The sequence below is a fragment of the Notothenia rossii genome, assembly GCF_949606895.1.
Source record: "Notothenia rossii genome assembly, chromosome: 3".
Lineage (NCBI taxonomy): Eukaryota > Metazoa > Chordata > Actinopteri > Perciformes > Nototheniidae > Notothenia > Notothenia rossii.
The window spans coordinates 41,219,988-41,240,349 of record NC_136901.1 but is presented as its reverse complement, the minus strand read 5'-3'; the positions used below and the strand labels follow the sequence as shown (position 1 = coordinate 41,240,349).

Sequence of the window (20,362 nt, the reverse complement as noted above, 5' to 3'; positions counted from 1 at the left end):
TCCGATATTTTCAATTTGCTATACTTTGACTTTATTCCAATATTTTCACATGCTATACTTTTGACTATATTCCAATTATTTTCAACATTGCTATACTTTGACTTTATTCCGATATTTTCAACATGCTATACTTTGGCTTTATTCCGATATTTTCAACATGCTATACTTTGGCTTTATTCCAATATTTTCAACATGCTATACTTTAGCTTTATTCCGATATTTTCAACATGCTATACTTTGACTTTATTCCAATATTTTCAACATGCTATACTTTAGTTTTATTCCGATATTTTCAACATGCTATACTTTAGCTTTATTTCCGTTTCAACATGCTATACTTTAGCTTTATTCCAATATTTTCAACATGCTATACTTTAGTTTTATTCCGATATTTTCAACATGCTATACTTTGGCTTTATTCCGATATTTTCGACATGCTATACTTTGACTTTATTCCAATATTTTCAACATGCTATACTTTGACTTTATTCCAATATTTTCAACATGCTATACTTTAGCTTTATTCCGATATTTTTAACATGCTATACTTTGACTTTATTCCGATATTTTCAACATGCTATACTTTGGCTTTATTCCGATATTTTCGACATGCTATACTTTGACTTTATTCCGATATTTTCAACATGCTATACTTTGACTTTATTCCAATATTTTCAACATGCTATACTTTGGCTTTATTCCGATATTTTCAACATGCTATACTTTGACTTTATTCCAATATTTTCAACATGCTATACTTTGACTTTATTCCGATATTTTCAACATACTATACTTTAGCTTTATTCCAATATTTTCAACATGCAATACTTTGGCTTTATTCGATATTTTCAACATGCTATACTTTGACTTTATTCCAATATTTTCAACATGCTATACTTTGGCTTTATTCCGATATTTTCAACATGCTATACTTTAGCTTTATTCCAATATTTTCAACATGCTATACTTTGGCTTTATTCCGATATTTTCGACATGCTATACTTTGACTTTATTCCGATATTTTCAACATGCTATACTTTGACTTTATTCCAATATTTTCAACATGCTATACTTTGGCTTTATTCCGATATTTTCAACATGCTATACTTTGGCTTTATTCCAATATTTTCAACATGCTATACTTTAGCTTTATTCCGATATTTTCAACATGCTATACTTTAGCTTTATTCCGATATTTTCAACATGCTATACTTTGGCTTTATTCCGATATTTTCGACATGCTATACTTTGGCTTTATTCCAATATTTTCAACATGCTATACTTTAGCTTTATTCCGATATTTTCGACATGCTATACTTTGGCTTTATTCCAATATTTTCGACATGCTATACTTTGACTTTATTCCGATATTTTCAACATGCTATACTTTGACTTTATTCCAATATTTTCAACATGCTATACTTTGGTTTTATTCCGATATTTTCAACATGCTATACTTTGGTTTTATTCCGATATTTTCAACATGCTATACTTTGGTTTTATTCCGATATTTTCAACATGCTATACTTTGACTTTATTCCGATATTTTCAACATGCTATACTTTGGTTTTATTCCGATATTTTCAACATGCTATACTTTGGTTTTATTCCGATATTTTCAACATGCTATACTTTGGTTTTATTCCGATATTTTCAACATGCTATACTTTGGTTTTATTCCGATATTTTCAACATGCTATACTTTGGTTTTATTCCAATATTTTCAACATGCGATACTGTGACTTTATTCCGATATTTTCAACATGCTATACTTTGACTTTATTCCGATATTTTCAACATGCTATACTTTGACTTTATTCCGATATACATTTATTATGACTTTTCTAAGATTTTTTCGACATACTATGAATTTTTATCAATATTTTCGACTATGACTTTTTTAGATATTTTCAACATGCTATGACTTTTTCCCCAAATGTTCGACATACTATATATACTATGAATTTCTTTCCATATTTTCGACATACTATGCCGTTTTCCCCGATATTTTCAACATGCTACAACTTTTTTATGACTCGTTTATTTACGTGGTCTCTCGCTGCTTTATGTTCCGGATGTTTTACAGTAACTGTGTCTCTGTGAAATGTGTCCTATTGTCTCTGTCTCTCTGTGTCTCTCTGTCTCTGCTCACCTCTGCTCTGTAGTTCGGAGGTGAGCTGTCTCTCCAGACTCTCTCTCATCTCTCGCTCTCTGTACAGCTCCATCTTCAGCTCTCGTTTCTCCGCCTGGATCTGTTTGTCCTGAACCCGGGCGTTCTCCACGGCCACCTTCAGAAGACCCTGAGGAACACGTGAGGAAGAGGAAGAGGATGAAGAACAACTCGATAAGGACTTTAGATTACCTACATGTCAAATTATAAGCAGTAGGAATTAAACATCTTGATTAAAAAAAGGGTCTTCGTTTTGACTTTATTCTGTTTCACCACTTTGCTGGATCGACAACTGCAGTTCATTAACAGTCAATAATACATTACCTACGGTTTTGTGGTGCTATTGGACTATTATACATTTTCAATAATACTACTACAGTTTCAAATGGTAGGTATCAACAAACCTTGATATTAATATTAAGAATATACACAAATGTACTTGTCAAATCTTGTATATTTGACTTTTTGCCGCTGCCTTTTATTTGATTTGAGCTTGTATTCGTTTGTTTGATCTCGTCTTTTAAAGCAGGGGTTCCCAAACTTTTCAGCCCGCGACCCCCAAAATAACATTGCCAGAGACTGGCGACCCCCTGTCGACGGGGGGGGGGTGGTCCTTGGTATGAAAAAGTTTGAGAAACACTGCGCTAGTGGATTGTCAAAGGGGGAGCCTCGTTGCGGGGAAATTATACAGATGGCTAGTCCGCCCCTGAAAATGTCTATGCAAACGTTATTATTAATAATAATATTACAAAAAAATGTATTAATGTTTTTTAATAAAAAAAAAAATTCTAATTTTTGGAAGCCCTGTTTTAAAAGACTGTTTTTCCATGTATTTAATCTTAATTTTAAGGGTTTTGTTGCCCTTTATTTAAAGTCTTAATGTCTTCTTTTAGTTTAGCCTTGTTTATATTAAACTTGCCTTTCCTAGTTCTTATTTGGATTTTCTCATTTTTAAAAATAATGTTATTTTTATTGTTGCTTTTCACAATTTTCAAACATTCTTCGTTACTGCACTTTTGTTGGTTGAATAGACATATTTCACACATTTAGTATTTTACATTTCTATTTTCAATCAGGATTCTTAAGTAGAATAATTGTATATTTCACATCTTGAAGAAGAGGGGACACATGTTGATGTAGAAGAGACATGAAGAAGAGGGGACACATGTTGATGTAGAGGAGACATGAAGAAGAGGGGACACATGTTGATGTAGAAGAGACATGAAGAAGAGGGGACACATGTTGATGTAGAAGAGACATGAAGAAGAGGGGACACATGTTGATGTAGAAGCGACATGAAGAAGAGGGGACACATGTTGATGTAGAAGAGACATGAAGAAGAGGGGACACATGTTGATGTAGAAGCGACATGAAGAAGAGGGGACACATGTTGATGTAGAAGAGACATGAAGAAGAGGGGACACATGTTGATGTAGAAGAGACATGAAGAAGAGGGGACACATGATGATGTAGAAGAGACATGAAGAAGAGGACACATGTTGATGTAGAAGAGACATGAAGAAGAGGGGACACATGTTGATGTAGAAGAGACATGAAGAAGAGGGGACACATGTTGATATAGAAGAGACATGAAGAAGAGGGGACACATGGTGATGTAGAAGAGACATGGAGAAGAGGGGACACATGTTGATGTAGAAGAGACATGAAGAAGAGGGGACACATGTTGATGTAGAAGAGACATGAAGAAGAGGGGACACATGTTGAGGTAGAAGAGACATGAAGAGGACACATGTTGATGTAGAAGAGACATGAAGAAGAGGGGAAACATGTTGATGTAGAAGAGACATGAAGAAGAAGGGACACATGTTGATGTAGAAGAGACATGAAGAAGAGGGGACACGTGTTGATGTAGAAGAGACATGAAGAAGAGGGGACACATGTTGATGTAGAAGAGACATGAAGAAGAGGGGACACATGTTGATGTAGAAGAGACATGAAGAAGAGGGGACACATGTTGATGTAGAAGAGACATGAAGAAGAGGGGACACATGTTGATGTAGAAGAGACATGAAGAAGAGGGGACACATGGTGATGTAGAAGAGACATGAAGAAGAGGGGACACATGGTGATGTAGAAGAGACTTGAAGAAGAGGTGACACATGTTGATGTAGAAGAGACATGAAGAAGAGGGGACACATGTTGATGTAGAAGAGACATGAAGAAGAGGGGAGACATGTTGATGTAGAAGAGACATGAAGAAGAGGGGACACATGTTGATGTAGAAGAGACATGGAGAAGAGGGGACACATGTTAATGTAGAAGAGACATGAAGAAGAGGGGACACATGGTGATGTAGAAGAGACATGAAGAAGAGGGGAAACATGTTGATGTAGAAGAGACATGGAGAAGAGGGGACACATGGTGATGTAGAAGAGACATGAAGAAGAGGGGACACATGATGATGTAGAAGAGACATGAAGAAGAGGACACATGTTGATGTAGAAGAGACATGAAGAAGAGGGGACACATGTTGATGTAGAAGAGACATGAAGAAGAGGGGACACATGGTGATGTAGAAGAGACATGGAGAAGAGGGGACACATGTTGATGTAGAAGAGACATGAAGAAGAGGGGACACATGTTGATGTAGAAGAGACATGAAGAAGAGGGGACACATGTTGAGGTAGAAGAGACATGAAGAAGAGGACACATGTTGATGTAGAAGAGACATGAAGAAGAGGGGACACATGTTGATGTAGAAGAGACATGAAGAAGAAGGGACACATGTTGATGTAGAAGAGACATGAAGAAGAGGGGACACGTGTTGATGTAGAAGAGACATGAAGAAGAGGGGACACATGTTGATGTAGAAGAGACATGAAGAAGAGGGGACACATGTTGATGTAGAAGAGACATGAAGAAGAGGGGACACATGTTGATGTAGAAGAGACATGAAGAAGAGGGGACACATGTTGATGTAGAAGAGACATGAAGAAGAGGGGACACATGGTGATGTAGAAGATACATGAAGAAGAGGGGACACATGGTGATGTAGAAGAGACTTGAAGAAGAGGGGACACATGTTGATGTAGAAGAGACATGAAGAAGAGGGGACACATGTTGATGTAGAAGAGACATGAAGAAGAGGGGACACATGTTGATGTAGAAGAGACATGAAGAAGAGGGGACACATGTTGATGTAGAAGAGACATGGAGAAGAGGGGACACATGTTAATGTAGAAGAGACATGAAGAAGAGGGGACACATGGTGATGTAGAAGAGACATGAAGAAGAGGGGACACATGTTGATGTAGAAGAGACATGAAGAAGAGGGGACACATGTTGATGTAGAAGAGACATGAAGAAGAGGGGACACATGTTGATGTAGAAGCGACATGAAGAAGAGGGGACACATGTTGATGTAGAAGAGACATGAAGAAGAGGGGACACATGTTGATGTAGAAGAGACATGAAGAAGAGGGGACACATGATGATGTAGAAGAGACATGAAGAAGAGGACACATGTTGATGTAGAAGAGACATGGAGAAGAGGGGACACATGTTGATGTAGAAGAGACATGAAGAAGAGGGGACACATGTTGATGTAGAAGAGACATGAAGAAGAGGGGACACATGTTGAGGTAGAAGAGACATGAAGAGGACACATGTTGATGTAGAAGAGACATGAAGAAGAGGGGAAACATGTTGATGTAGAAGAGACATGAAGAAGAAGGGACACATGTTGATGTAGAAGAGACATGAAGAAGAGGGGACACGTGTTGATGTAGAAGAGACATGAAGAAGAGGGGACACATGTTGATGTAGAAGAGACATGAAGAAGAGGGGACACATGTTGATGTAGAAGAGACATGAAGAAGAGGGGACACATGTTGATGTAGAAGAGACATGAAGAAGAGGGGACACATGTTGATGTAGAAGAGACATGAAGAAGAGGGGACACATGGTGATGTAGAAGAGACATGAAGAAGAGGGGACACATGGTGATGTAGAAGAGACTTGAAGAAGAGGGGACACATGTTGATGTAGAAGAGACATGAAGAAGAGGGGACACATGTTGATGTAGAAGAGACATGAAGAAGAGGGGAGACATGTTGATGTAGAAGAGACATGAAGAAGAGGGGACACATGTTGATGTAGAAGAGACATGGAGAAGAGGGGACACATGTTAATGTAGAAGAGACATGAAGAAGAGGGGACACATGGTGATGTAGAAGAGACATGAAGAAGAGGGGAAACATGTTGATGTAGAAGAGACATGGAGAAGAGGGGACACATGGTGATGTAGAAGAGACATGAAGAAGAGGGGACACATGATGATGTAGAAGAGACATGAAGAAGAGGACACATGTTGATGTAGAAGAGACATGAAGAAGAGGGGACACATGTTGATGTAGAAGAGACATGAAGAAGAGGGGACACATGGTGATGTAGAAGAGACATGGAGAAGAGGGGACACATGTTGATGTAGAAGAGACATGAAGAAGAGGGGACACATGTTGATGTAGAAGAGACATGAAGAAGAGGGGACACATGTTGAGGTAGAAGAGACATGAAGAAGAGGACACATGTTGATGTAGAAGAGACATGAAGAAGAGGGGACACATGTTGATGTAGAAGAGACATGAAGAAGAAGGGACACATGTTGATGTAGAAGAGACATGAAGAAGAGGGGACACGTGTTGATGTAGAAGAGACATGAAGAAGAGGGGACACATGTTGATGTAGAAGAGACATGAAGAAGAGGGGACACATGTTGATGTAGAAGAGACATGAAGAAGAGGGGACACATGTTGATGTAGAAGAGACATGAAGAAGAGGGGACACATGTTGATGTAGAAGAGACATGAAGAAGAGGGGACACATGGTGATGTAGAAGATACATGAAGAAGAGGGGACACATGGTGATGTAGAAGAGACTTGAAGAAGAGGGGACACATGTTGATGTAGAAGAGACATGAAGAAGAGGGGACACATGTTGATGTAGAAGAGACATGAAGAAGAGGGGACACATGTTGATGTAGAAGAGACATGAAGAAGAGGGGACACATGTTGATGTAGAAGAGACATGGAGAAGAGGGGACACATGTTAATGTAGAAGAGACATGAAGAAGAGGGGACACATGGTGATGTAGAAGAGACATGAAGAAGAGGGGACACATGTTGATGTAGAAGAGACATGGAGAAGAGGGGACACATGTTGATGTAGAAGAGACATGTAGAAGAGGGGACACATGTTGATGTAGAAGAGACATGTAGAAGGGGGGACACATGTTGATGTAGAACAGACATGTAGAAGAGGGGACACACGTTGATGTAGAAGAGACATGAAGAAGAGACATGGAGAAGAGGGGACACAAGCTGATGTAGAAGAGACATGAAGAAGAGTGGACACATGTTGATGTAGAAGGGACATGAAGAAGAGGGGACACATGTTGATGTAGAAGAGACATGAAGAAGAGGGGACACATGTTGATGTAGAAGAGACATGGAGAAGAGGGGACACATGTTGATGTAGAAGAGACATGAAGAAGAAGGGACACATGTTGATGTAGAAGAGACATGGAGAAGAGGGGACACATGTTGATGTAGAAGAGACATGAAGAAGAGGGGACACATGTTGATGAAGAAGAGACATGAAGAAGAGGGGAGACATGTTGATGTAGAAGAGACATGAAGAAGAGGGGACACATGTTGATGTAGAAGAGACATGAAGAAGAGGGGACACATGTTGATGTAGAAGAGACACGAAGGAGAGGGGACACATGTTGATGTAGAAGAGACATGATAGGGGACATTTAATAAAGAGTGTAAAGTACCTGTATGTTGGTGAGGAGGGTCTCCACTGACGAGAGGCCGTCAGCGAACAGGAAGGGAGCGGGGAACCCGGGGGGGAGCGCCGGCCCCAGAGAGGACTCTTCTGAGGGGGGAGACCAGAGTAAGGGTTAGGTTTTGGGGAGAAAAGTTTACATATATTTTTTTAATGATGACATAATAAGAAAAACATTTCTATTAGTATGGATGACTTTTTTGTACATACTATACCATTAACATTTGTTTTTAATATACTATACCATTACTTAATTGTACGTAGTATTTTATTGTCTGTTTTTTTATATACTAATACATTTTTTTGAAAAATGTCACCGTACTGTACGTATTTACATACTATACAATGTGTTTTATTCTGTATGCCATTTTGTAGTTTCATCAAACCACATACTATGACCTTTTGGACATAGGATAGTATGCATTCAAAAATAAATAAAAATGTTACGAAAAGGTGGTTAGAAATATAATATACTTTACTTTTGTGTACATTTTTTCACAATCCAACACATTTTGAAGTGAATAAATGTAATACAGATATTCTTTAATATTCAATAGTGTGTGTGTGTGTGTGTGTGTGTGTGTGTGTGTGTGTGTGTGTGTGTGTGTGTGTGTGTGTTTTAAATGTATACATGTTTGAGATGTTTCCATCAGCGATATATCGTCACAAGCTCCGGGCGACGTTTATGAAATGTTGATGTTTACTAAGGTATAAAAAGCAACGAAGCAACATCAGAGAAATCAATTACTCTAAACACACACACACACACACGGGTCGTTAGTATTCAGACAATCATGTGTGGTACTAATTGGCAAGGATTAAAGACATCCTTGATTTGCGTGTGTCAGTGTGAGTGTGTGTGTGTGTGTGTGTGTGTGTGTGTGTGTGTGTGTGTGTGTGTGTGTGCATGAGTGTGTGTTAATCGTGAGTGCGTCACAGTGTCTGACCAGCCCTTAATGCCTAACAAACTGACAACTGGGTTAACTCTGCTGTGAAATTAACGCTGATTAAGATGCACTTTAACACACACACACACACACACACACACACTCTCTATCCCCTATCTGCCACTTCATCCATACATCCACTCCACCTCTCCTCTCATATCTTTCTTCATCACTTCTTCCCCTCATCTTCATCCCTACAACTTTGTTCTTTCCCAATTTCCACGTCTTCATTTCCTTCCTCTTTCTCCACCATGTTTTCTCTTCCTGTCCTTGTTCATGATTAACCTGTTCTCCCCGAATCATTACAACATGTTCTGTCTTTCCGTTTCTTTATTTAAAGGGGCCCTAATATGCTTATATTATACAATACATATATAACAACAACTCTTACGGTACGTTCGCACAAGCAGCTTTAAACAAATCTTCCAACGCTTCCAACGCTTCTCTGCCCATTCACTTTGAATGGGGGTGACGTCACTTTGCCTGGCTTTTCGACGAACTGCATTGTGGGAAAGCGAAGCGAAGATTTCCAGGATTTTCAGGATTTTCAGGATTTTCAGGATTCAAAAGTTGAGCAATGTTCAACTTTTGAAGCTGAGGTGGAAGCGTCAGCCAATCAAATCCCGTTTATGCAAATCTGACAGTTCAAGCGCTAGCCAATCAAACCGCATGTAAGCTGGGAGAGACATACCGCAGTTCATTTCCTCATATTCCAAACGAGAAATTACGGTAGCAAATCACCCGGTTCTTTACGACCAGAACTATTTACCGGGATACTAACCGGAGGAACCAGGCATGGAGGGAGGTGGCAGAGACAGTGGGTGAAACTGGTAGGTTTTCGCCTGTTTGGGGAGTTTACTGTATATATATATATATATATATATTGCTCGCATAAAATCCCCGGGTTTTTTTTGCTTTGTATGCCGGGGGCGGGACATTCATGTGATTGGTTGTTGGTTGCTTTCAGACACGCCCATCTCCAAGATTTTCAATATTTTTTCAAAGCTACTGTGTGGACGTACCGTAAGAGCGGGAAATTGTGCTGTGTGTGTGTGTGTGTGTGTGTGTGTGTGTGTGTGTGTGTGTGTGTGTGTGTGTGTGTGTGTGTGTGTGTGTGTGTGTGTGTGTGTGTGTGTGTGTGTGTGTGTGTGTGTGTGTGTGTGTGTGTGTGTGTGTGTGTGTTATCTGATCCGGATGGTTACTAATTCCTTTTCTTTATGGCGGGAACACCATGGGTGTTACAAAGTTGACAAAATCATCCAAAATTCAATGAAAGTGGTGATCAGCCATTTGTATATGTTCAAATGTCTCCTGTGAAGGATATCATAAAGCCTGAATGCAATCAAATGTAAAACTAAAAAGTTATGATTGATGAAAGCAGTAAATCGGTCAGATTTGACCCGAAGACAACAGGAGGGTTAAAGTGTGTGTTGGATCTCCATGAGCACAGGTAGACCTGACTGATGCTGTCAGGGGGATCTTTCTGATATTTTTCAGATGTTTTATACTTTTTTTGCAGTCTTTCTTTCGTCTCTTTCAAAGTGAGTTCGCTTGACTTTCTCTAAGACCACAGAGAGCCTAAGGAGACGACTCCTATCTACTCTTTACAATATTTAAGGGTTTAATATTCCTTTAAAGTCCACGCTCTTAAGAGCAGCAGATTCCTGTATTGATTTTAAAAGAGCTATAGCAGCAGGTGAAGAATTAAAACAGAGTGTGTTATAAGAATGGAAAACACACTCCGAGTGTGTGTGTGTGAGGGAGGAGAGGCCTTGCATGCTTTTAGTGTGTGACCTCTTGACCCCTTTTAGCCATGCCTCCTTCACTTAGCCTCCCCTCCTCCCCCATCTATCTCCCTCTATCTGTGCCTCCTCACTCCTCATCCTCTGATTGATGGCTCAGAGACAGGTGATCAATAGGAGGGGCCGACCATCCTGACGTGTGTGTGTGCGTGTGTGTGTGTGTGTGTGTGTGTGTGTGTGTGTGTGTGTGTGTGTGTGTGTGTGTGTGTGTGTGTGTGTGTGTGTGTGTGTGTGTGTGTGTGTGTGTGTGTGTGTGTGTGTGTGTGTGTGTGTGTGTGTGTGTGTGTGTGTGTGTGTGTGTGTGTGTGTGTGTGTGTGTGTGTGTGTAAATACAGTAGATGAGGAAATCCCTCTAAGTGAGGACAATTTGTCAGTTGTCAAAACCAAATGGGTGAGGGTTTAGATTAAGGTGGGTAATGGAATATCTTCACTTATATAAGAGTGTGTGTGACAGTGTGTGTGTCTGTGTGTTCGTGTGTGTTCGTGTGTGTGTGTGTGTGTGTGTGTGTGTGTGTGTGTGTGTGTGTGTGTGTGTGTGTGTGTGTGTGTGTGTGTGTGTGTGTGTGTGTGTGTGTGTGTGTCTATGTGTGTGGTCCAACCTTTGTCCTTTGTTATTTTCTTGATGGGTGCAGCAGGGTTGGTCAGCGCAACATCTGCATCAGCTGACACCAATCCTGTTGAGAGGAAAAGGCACAGTGAGTGTGTGTGTGTGTGTGTGTGTGTGTGTGTGTGTGTGTGTGTGTGTGTGTGTGTGTGTGTGTGTGTGTGTGTGTGTGTGTGTGTGTGTGTGTGTGTGTGTGTGTGTGTGTGTGTGTGTGTGTGCTTAAACACAGTATGTCTGCATGTATGTTTTGTCTGCAGAGGCATGTGTATCTGTGGGTGCGACTTGTTTGTTTAAATTGTAGATGACATGCAAGGTGTGTACACATAAGTACAACATATTCAGTTTTATATTGTCTCCATTGTACTTCAAAGATAATTTTTCCTGCATAAAATCGGAGAAAATATGATAAAAAAGTGAAGAAATAAAAGGTTCTTAAATGTTTTGTCTGACCACCAACATAAATAAGACGCATTTAAGACTCTAAAACTAGTAAATATTTACAACTTGAGCATTCAAACTTGACTTCATCCAAACACTTGCAACTTTACCCAGTATATGCGTCATACTGGTGTGTGTGTGTGTGTGTGTGTGTGTGTGTGTGTGTGTGTGTGTGTGTGTGTGTGTGTGTGTGTGTGTGTGTGTGTGTGTGTGTGTGTGTGTGTGTGTGTGTGTTTGTGTGTGTGGTGTACCCAGTCTTTCGGGCGAGCTGGAGGCCGAGCTGCTGGGCTGCGACTGCAGAGGAGTGTTCGTCTCATCGACAGACGGAGAGAGAGAGGGACTGTCACACACTCTCTCCTGCAGAGAGGGGGAGAAAGAGAGGGGTGAGATATGGAGGGGTGTGATATGAAGAGGTTGAGGTGTGAAAGAGTGCATTGATGTGAAGATCTGAAGCAAATCATTAGAGATTTCTATGGGTTACCATGGATTTAAGAGACACTGCAATGTTGAAGATTTACTGTTGGGTAGTTTAACAAGCAGCAGTGTATCGTATTCTATAAGGTTTTTTTTTTTACCTCATCGAAAGATTTTCAAAATGCTTGGACATTGACATCTTTTGCATAATTATACTTCATTATTTCCTTTTGTTCTGACCATTATTTAAACCTTTTTTTAGGGCAATTTCATATATTTTCAGATGTTTTATTTTTTATTTTATGTTTCTTTGGAAAATTCTCACTTTCATTCAGAAACTTTTCTCATAATTATCCAAGTTCTTTTTACATATTTTCGGACCATTTAAAGAAAATCTAAATATCTTTCCGGAACATTTTCACGTATTTTGGGGATTTTTTTTTATATACTTTAGGCTATTTCTTTTAAACTTCTTATACATATTTATTCATATTTATTATTCACATAAATACATGTGGTTGTGTGTATTTATCACTTAAAATTAACTGCCTTTTGCAATGTCAATGAAGTTGAATTTTATCAAAAAGAATAACAAAAGCTATTTTTCAAGGTGTTCCACAGGGATCATATTTGGATCCTCTTTGGTTTTCATTAAAACATTTTTTAAGAGTCTGTAAAAACGTGTGTCTCACCTTGATGACGGGCGCCCGGTGTACGTGAGTGTGTATCTGCTGCGCGGCGGCGGCCATGTTGGCGATGGTGTTGAGGTGGTTCATCTGGGACATCGCCATGGCAACAGATGCAGGGGGCAGGCCCATGGGAAGCAGCGGGTGAGGCATCATCATGAAGGGGAGGTCCAACCCTGAGAGAGGGAAATTAACTTTATATAAAGGGAAATACATTGAATTAAATAAGGGTAGAGAGAAAAACATTAACGTCACATTTTCATTGTTTGATTCTGCATGATACAGTTTATTCATCTCACAAATGTTTTTTAGTCAAATTGTTTCCATTTTGTCCACATTTGATCGTTATTTGAATCGTCAGTTGAAAGTATGTTTGACATTTTCGTTTAAAATAAAAATGTGTAAAGAATGGGCTGGAAAACACAATTTCCCCTGTTGTAACTCAATGTGTTTATTTTTGTTTATATTCATGTCTTTTGTGCAATTTTTTTAAATTAAACTAAACTTGCCTTTTTGGTAACATTGTCTACATTTTGTCGTTGTTGGAAGACTGTGCAAACTGTCACTTTTAACACGTTTTATTCATTTCATTGATTATGTTATTACATGTACCAAAGACTTCTTAAAAGGAAGTATTAATACTGAGTGGGTTTTTCTTGTTTAATAGATTTTGCTTCCAGTAAAAAGCCTCCTTGACCTTTTGCAAGCTTTAACTCTATTTAACACTATTTTCTTTTTACAGACTGTGAAACGCAGCCTGTGTGAGAGTCGGTCTGAACTCCTGTTGAACTTCACCCTGAGCCAAGAGAGGCAGAGGTGTCAGAGTCTGGATAATAAAAGGTGAAGAAGAGGAGGAGGAGGAGGAGGAGGAGGAGGAGGAGGAGGAGGAGGAGGAGGAGAAGAAGGAGGAGTTGAACATGTGGAGGTCAAAAGGTTAAAGGGTGACGAGGCGGAGGAGAGAGGTCAGCTTTTGTTTGGATTTCATTTCTCTTTCATTTCCGGTCTGTTTTTAAAAGACTTTAAATGTTTCCTTTATATTTCTTTATCCTTCATTTGTTCCTTACCTTTTTTTACTCCTATTTTTTTTATCCTTTTCCCAATTATCGTAATGCTTTAGTTTCTAGCTTGCCCTTTAGTTAAATAGTTCAAAAAGGGTGATGAGGCCTATTTTAATTTTAATGTTGTTGTTTCTCTTATGTACTTTTGACCTTTTAGTTGGTTTTTCATTCAGTCGTTGCCTCTTTTAACTCCTATGTTCTACCTTTCTCCTCCTCACTTCCTCACACCTTTCTTCCAATAATCTCTTCCTTTGCTTTAAATAATATCCTCCCATCTTTTTCTGACACATGCCAGCGTCACTGCATGTGTTCGATTAACTTAAATTCCCCCTCTAACCCTGAACCTCCTGAAAGCATAACCTTCACTTTTGACCCCTGACCTCAGACCCCCTGACCCTGAAACACACACACACACACACACACACACACACACACACACACACACACACACACACACACACACACACACACACACACACACACACACACACACACACACACACACACACACACACACACACACACACACACACACACACACACACTTTAAAAGGACGACCTCCCATAAGACGTTCACTCTGACTGAAGTCGCCTCAGCTGTCGGAAACATGTGCCAAAAAAAATAAAAATAAATGACAGCGGCTGCTTTCATTCCAATGAAACAATAACACTGATTGCTGTTGTCGTGACGACTGAAGTGATAGAATAATCAATGTGAGTGTTTGTCGCCTACCAGCGTGTGTGTGTGTGTGTCTGTGTGAGTTTGTGTGTGTGTGTGTGTTTGTGAGTGCAAACACATCACTGCTGCAATAAGAAAATGAGCGAGAGTGAGTGTGTTTCTATTTATCTCTGCACGTCTTTCAATATGTGTGTGTGTGTGTGTGTGTGTGTGTGTGTGTGTGTGTGTGTGTGTGTGTGTGTGTGTGGTGTTGATGAATTGAGTCATTTAGTAGAGTGTGTGCTGATTAATCCAGGCGGAGTGTTAATACGGGAGATGGGAACAGATTAAATGGCGTACATTAACAAATATTGCCACCCCTTTAAAACACACACACACACACACAAGCCAAATATGTGTGTGTGTGTGTGTGTGTGTGTGTGTGTGTGTGTGTGTGTGTGTGTGTGTGTGTGTGTGTGTGTGTGTGTGTGTGTGTGTGTGTGTGTGTGTGTGTGTGTGTGTGCCCTTCTCCTGTGTACTGTCTCTAGGTGTGCTGAACATACATTTATCTTTATGTATGTGTGTGTGTGTGTGTGTGTGTGTGTGTGTGTGTGTGTGTGTGTGTGTGTGTGTGTGTGTGTGTGTGTGTGTGTGTGTGTGTGTGTGTGTGTGTGTGTGTGTGTGCACGCGTGTGTGTGTGTGTGTGTGTGTGTGTGTGTGTGTCCTCACTGTTTGCCAGTAGCTGTTGTTGCTGTTGTTGCAGTTGTTGATGATTGACAGCTCCCATTGGTCCTCCTCTTCCTCCTCCTCCTCCTCCTCCCCCCATTGGTCCTCCTCCTCCACCTCCTCCTAGTCCTCCTCCATGAGCTCCAGCAGGGGGGCTGGTCAGACGCTCCTTATCCCAGGAACACTCACTTCCTCCTGGGGAGAAAAGGAGGAGAATTAGACATTCATAAAACCCTGTGGTGCCTTCAGGTGCTGCTGGGATCGTCCCGTGTTCAGAGCTTTGAGTTGAAACGAGGAAACGTAAAGACTCTACGGAGAAGATGTGTTGTATTTCATTCGTTTAGTCATTTATAAAACAATGCGTTACATTTTTAGAGGCAGAGAAAGCTGCTCGAATTTATCTGAGTTACTGATAAGATCTTGTTGCACGCTATATTAACTTGCTGATAACTAAATAACATAATCAGATTGTTATTATCAGATGGTTATAATCATGAATATTATGGGTCATTAGTTTTTGTATAATTGTGTTTTTTTTAATACATGATTTAGAGAAAGAAAAAACATGAATTGACGAGTTTCGATTTTTCTATTACTATAATAATTTATAAAAAAGAAAAACAATGGAGTAAAATATTTGCAGATTTCTTACCTTTTTATTTCTTATTTTTTAAATTAACTTAAAGTATTTAATTAACTCCACATGTTCCAAAGAACACCTTTTAAAACATGACATTTTTGTATGTTTTTACAAAGATCGATGCAAATGTTTAGTTAACAGGAAATCTAATCTCCTAAATGAACGAGACGTTATGAAAGCGTTTGTTAATCGTTGATAAATGCGTTCCACTGATTGAGTTAATGCAGCATTATGATAATGATCGTTAAGACCTCTCTGTAATCATCAGAATAAAGTTTCTCATTTAAATAAATATGTTGTGTAACTCTCTCTCTCTCTCTCTCTCTCTGAACACCTTCATTCCTCCACTCCCCCCTCTCTCTCTTTCTCCCCCGTTCCCTCTCTCATCCATCTTCATCTCCCTCCATTAGTTTGAATTAGCAACCGTCTCTCTCTATTATTGCCTACTGAACTCCCTGCGCTGCGCGCGCGTGTGTGTGTGTGTGTGTGTGTGTGTGTGTGTGTGTGTGTGTGTGTGTGTGTGTGTGTGTGTGTGTGTGTGTGTGTGTGTGTGTGTGTGTGTGTGTGTGTGTGTGTGTGTGTGTGTGTGTGTGTGTGTGTGTGTGTGTAGCTGACAGCTGGGCCTCATCCCCTCTGCCATTTACACCAGGGAAGAAAAGAAGTATAAACAGATGGGCAGATGTTCTCTCTCTCTCTCTCTCTCACACACACACACACACACACACACACACACACACACACACACACACACACACACACACACACACACACACACACACACACACTCAAACACATGTTGTTTCCTTGTCCTTTCCTTTTTCTCTCTTTTATCTTTTCTTATTCATCACTTTCTTTTCTCTCTTTCACTTCTTCAGCACTGTCTTCCCTCTCTCGTGTTTGTTTGTCCGTGACTAGGTGTGTGTCCATTCACCTCTTCAACGCATATTTAATTGTATTGCTTAAATTAAACCTGAGTTGTAAAAAAAAAATACAAAATTGCAAAAAAGTTTCTGTATCATTAAAAGCTCAATTGCAGTAAAATCCCAAAGTTCCGGAACACAGTGACATCACTCACGCTCCTATTGGCTAGCGCTGCAACACATTGTACGTGATAGGCTAAGGGGCGGGACATCTCTAAGCGGTTGAAAAATCTCAACAGAGCCGGCCAGCTGACCGATCGGAGCAGACTGGGCTCTGGTTTCAGACAGAGGGTGAAAAGAGGTGCTGCAGCACAGGCAGTATGAGAGAAATAAAGAGCTTTTTGAACATTAAAGCATGGAGACATGTCCCAGTAGAGACACTACATACTGATATACACCTGAACATCAGCAGGAGAAGACTCTTTAAAGTAGAGACACTACATACTGATATACACCTGAACATCAGCAGGAGGGGACTCTTTAAAGTAGAGACACTACATACTGATATACACCTGAACATCATCAGGAGAGGACTCTTTAAAGTAGAGACACTACATACTGATATACACCTGAACATCAGCAGGAGAGGACTCTTTAAAGTAGAGACACTACATACTGATACAGTATACACCTGAACATCAGCAGGAGAGGACTATTTAAAGTAGAGACACTACATACTGATATACACCTGAACATCAGCAGGAGAGGACTCTTTAAAGTAGAGACACTACATACTGATATACACCTGAACATCAGCAGGAGAGGACTCTTTAAAGTAGAGACACTACATACTGATATACACCTGAACATCAGCAGGAGAGGACTCTTTAAAGTAGAGACACTACATACTGATATACACCTGCACATCAGCAGGAGAGGACTCTTTAAAGTAGAGACACTACCTACTGATATAGACCTGAACATCAGCAGGAGAGGACTAATAATACTTTCATGTAGTTAAGTGTGTTCACAGTGCGGTATGAGTACTTTGACTTAGGCTAAGGATCCTAATACTTCCTCCTCCTCTTGTTCTTCCTTTTGCATGTTATCCCCTTTTCCTCCTCTCTTGGTAACAACAACACAGATACAGTTTCCTCTCTGTCTCCATCACTCCTCTTTGATTTCACATTTCTATAAAGCAAACAAATGCGAGCGATCGACTTTCATCTTTTCTTCTCCTACGTTTTCCTCTCGCCCTAAATATCCCTTTCTCTGATCATGAATCCTCCCTCCCTCGTTTCCTTTCCCCTTTCTCTCGTCTCCTCTGCCCTATTGTCCTCCCAGAGTTTCCCAGGCCGGTGTGAGTGTCTCTCACAAAAGGGAAATAAGGCCGGACAATGAAAGGCAAGACTCGCAAAACAACACAAAAAAACACTCTGAATGAAATAAAAGGAGAAGCGCAGGAGGGAATAAATAAAAAACGACAGGAGAATAAAAAAGAGAAACTCTATCAGCACATTAGCCAGGTCAGCTGAAGAGATGGAAACAGAGCTTTTTGTTTTCTGCCCTTTTAATAATTCAGAGAAGCAAACACAGCAGAGACAGAGTGGCCCGGAAAGAGTGTGTGTGAGAGTGTGTGTGTGTTAAGTCTTTGTTTTTATATATGTCACTCACTTAGCACTGAAGTACATTTCCTGTCAGATACTTCTCCACCGAACAGCGGAACAAGAAAGCCTTTACCAGCAGCCATATTTACTGCAGTCAGACTATTAACTATTATTACTTTCATGTATTATTATTATTAATATTATAATTATTATTACTTTTATTTATTAGTGTTATTATTACTTTTATTTATTATTATTACTTTTATTTATTTATTATTAATTGTATTTATTTACTATTGTTACTTTTATTTATTATTATTATTACTTTTATTTATTTATTATTACTTTTATTTATTATTGTTATTATTACTTTTATTTATTATTATTATTATTATTATTATTATTGCTTTTATTTATTTATGATTGCTTTTATTTATTTATTATTGTTATTATTACTTGTATTTATTATTATTATTACCTTTATTTATTTATTATTACTTTTGTTTATTTATTATTGTTATTATTACTTTTATTTATTATTATTATTATTAGTTTTATTTATTTATTATTACTTTTATTTATTTATTATAATTACTTTTATTTATTATTATTATTATTATTACTTTTATTTATTATTATTATTATTTATATTATAAATATTTGTTTGTGAATATATGACTTTTTAAAATATTTTTTTTAATTATATTTACTTTAATTATTATTTTTAATTTATCGATGTCAATATATTATTATTATTATTATGTATTGGTTTGTATTTATTATTTTAAATAAATTATATTATATAATTATCGCACTTTTATTTTTATGCAAGTTCTTGTATTCTTGCAATGGATCCAAACCCCCTTCATTGAACACTTCCTGTCAGCTGATTTAAAAACACACTGTAATGGTGTCGTTGTGCAGGTGTGTGTGTCTGTTACCTGTGTTGGAGTGTAAGTCGTCGTTGTCCGATTCGTTGCCGTTCTGCAGACTCATCATCATCTTCATCTTCTGGAACTTCTGCAGCTCGGCCATGGCTGCTGCTGTGAGGCCTGCGACACACACACACACACACACACACACACACACACACACACACACACACACACACACACACACACACACACACACACACACACACACACACACACACACACACACACACACACACACACACACACACACACACACACACACACACTCACACACACACACACACACACACACACACACACACACACACACACACACACACACAAACTGTTACATCATCTTCATTATGCAAAACAAACACTTTTAGCAGCCCGCAATGACAAGAAAAGGTAAGCAAGGTGTCATCATCTGCTCTCAAATCCACAAATCAATCAACCAATCAATCACAGGTGTTGTTGACTTCTCCTCGGACATCTCAGGTGTCATCCAACGTTACCCATGATGCTTTGCGGAGACACGTGACACACATACTGACGCTGTGTCGCTGTCAACATTTTCTTTTTAGTTTGAGCGTCTTGTGGAAGTGTTTCAGGGTGTTTGAGTCGCCTCGGGGCCGATGTATATTCACTGATACACACAGTCAGGAAAAACTAAATACACACACACACACACACACACACACACACACACACACTCTTTTGTATGGACTAAGATCCCTGGCTCTGTGCGCTGACCTGGAACTGACTTCTATACACAACAACCAGCAGAGTGAGAGCGATGACCCTGTGTGTGTGTGTGTGTGTGTGTGTGTGTGTGTGTGTGTGTGTGTGTGCCCTATTGTGTAAATGCACTATTGTACTTGTGAGCTTTTTTTCATCGTGCTGAGTGTGTACGTACAGTTTGCTTTCATGTATAAATGTGTGTGTATGCATGCATGCTTATCTGTGCATACTTGTGTGTGTGTGTGTGTGTGTGTGTGTGTGTGTGTGTGTGTGTGTGTGTGTGTGTGT

The 20,362-nt window shown here is 39.3% G+C and overlaps 1 protein-coding gene across 4 annotated transcripts in view; it reads right to left on the bottom strand.

The window, feature by feature from the left end:
* The window catches only part of dachb (dachshund b), a 29,407-nt gene extending 9,288 nt beyond the window's left edge, over window positions 1-20,119 (bottom strand). The window contains exons 1-7 of one of the 4 annotated variants that reach the window (XM_079668039.1): window positions 19,361-20,119; window positions 15,316-15,507; window positions 12,877-13,064; window positions 12,022-12,127; window positions 11,328-11,402; window positions 7,969-8,066; window positions 2,153-2,300 (exon numbers count right to left, since the gene is read on the bottom strand). In XM_079668039.1, the coding sequence (XP_079524165.1) occupies window positions 2,153-2,300; window positions 7,969-8,066; window positions 11,328-11,402; window positions 12,022-12,127; window positions 12,877-13,064; window positions 15,316-15,507; window positions 19,361-19,454 (901 nt within the window). In that variant the 5' untranslated portion in view covers window positions 19,455-20,119. Of the gene's footprint in view, window positions 1-2,152; window positions 2,301-7,968; window positions 8,070-11,327; window positions 11,403-12,021; window positions 12,128-12,876; window positions 13,065-15,315; window positions 15,508-19,360 lie in introns of all 4 variants that reach the window. The other 3 variants (XM_079668038.1, XM_079668040.1, XM_079668041.1) reach the window with 3 other exon arrangements.
* Window positions 20,120-20,362: the final 243 nt, after the last annotated feature.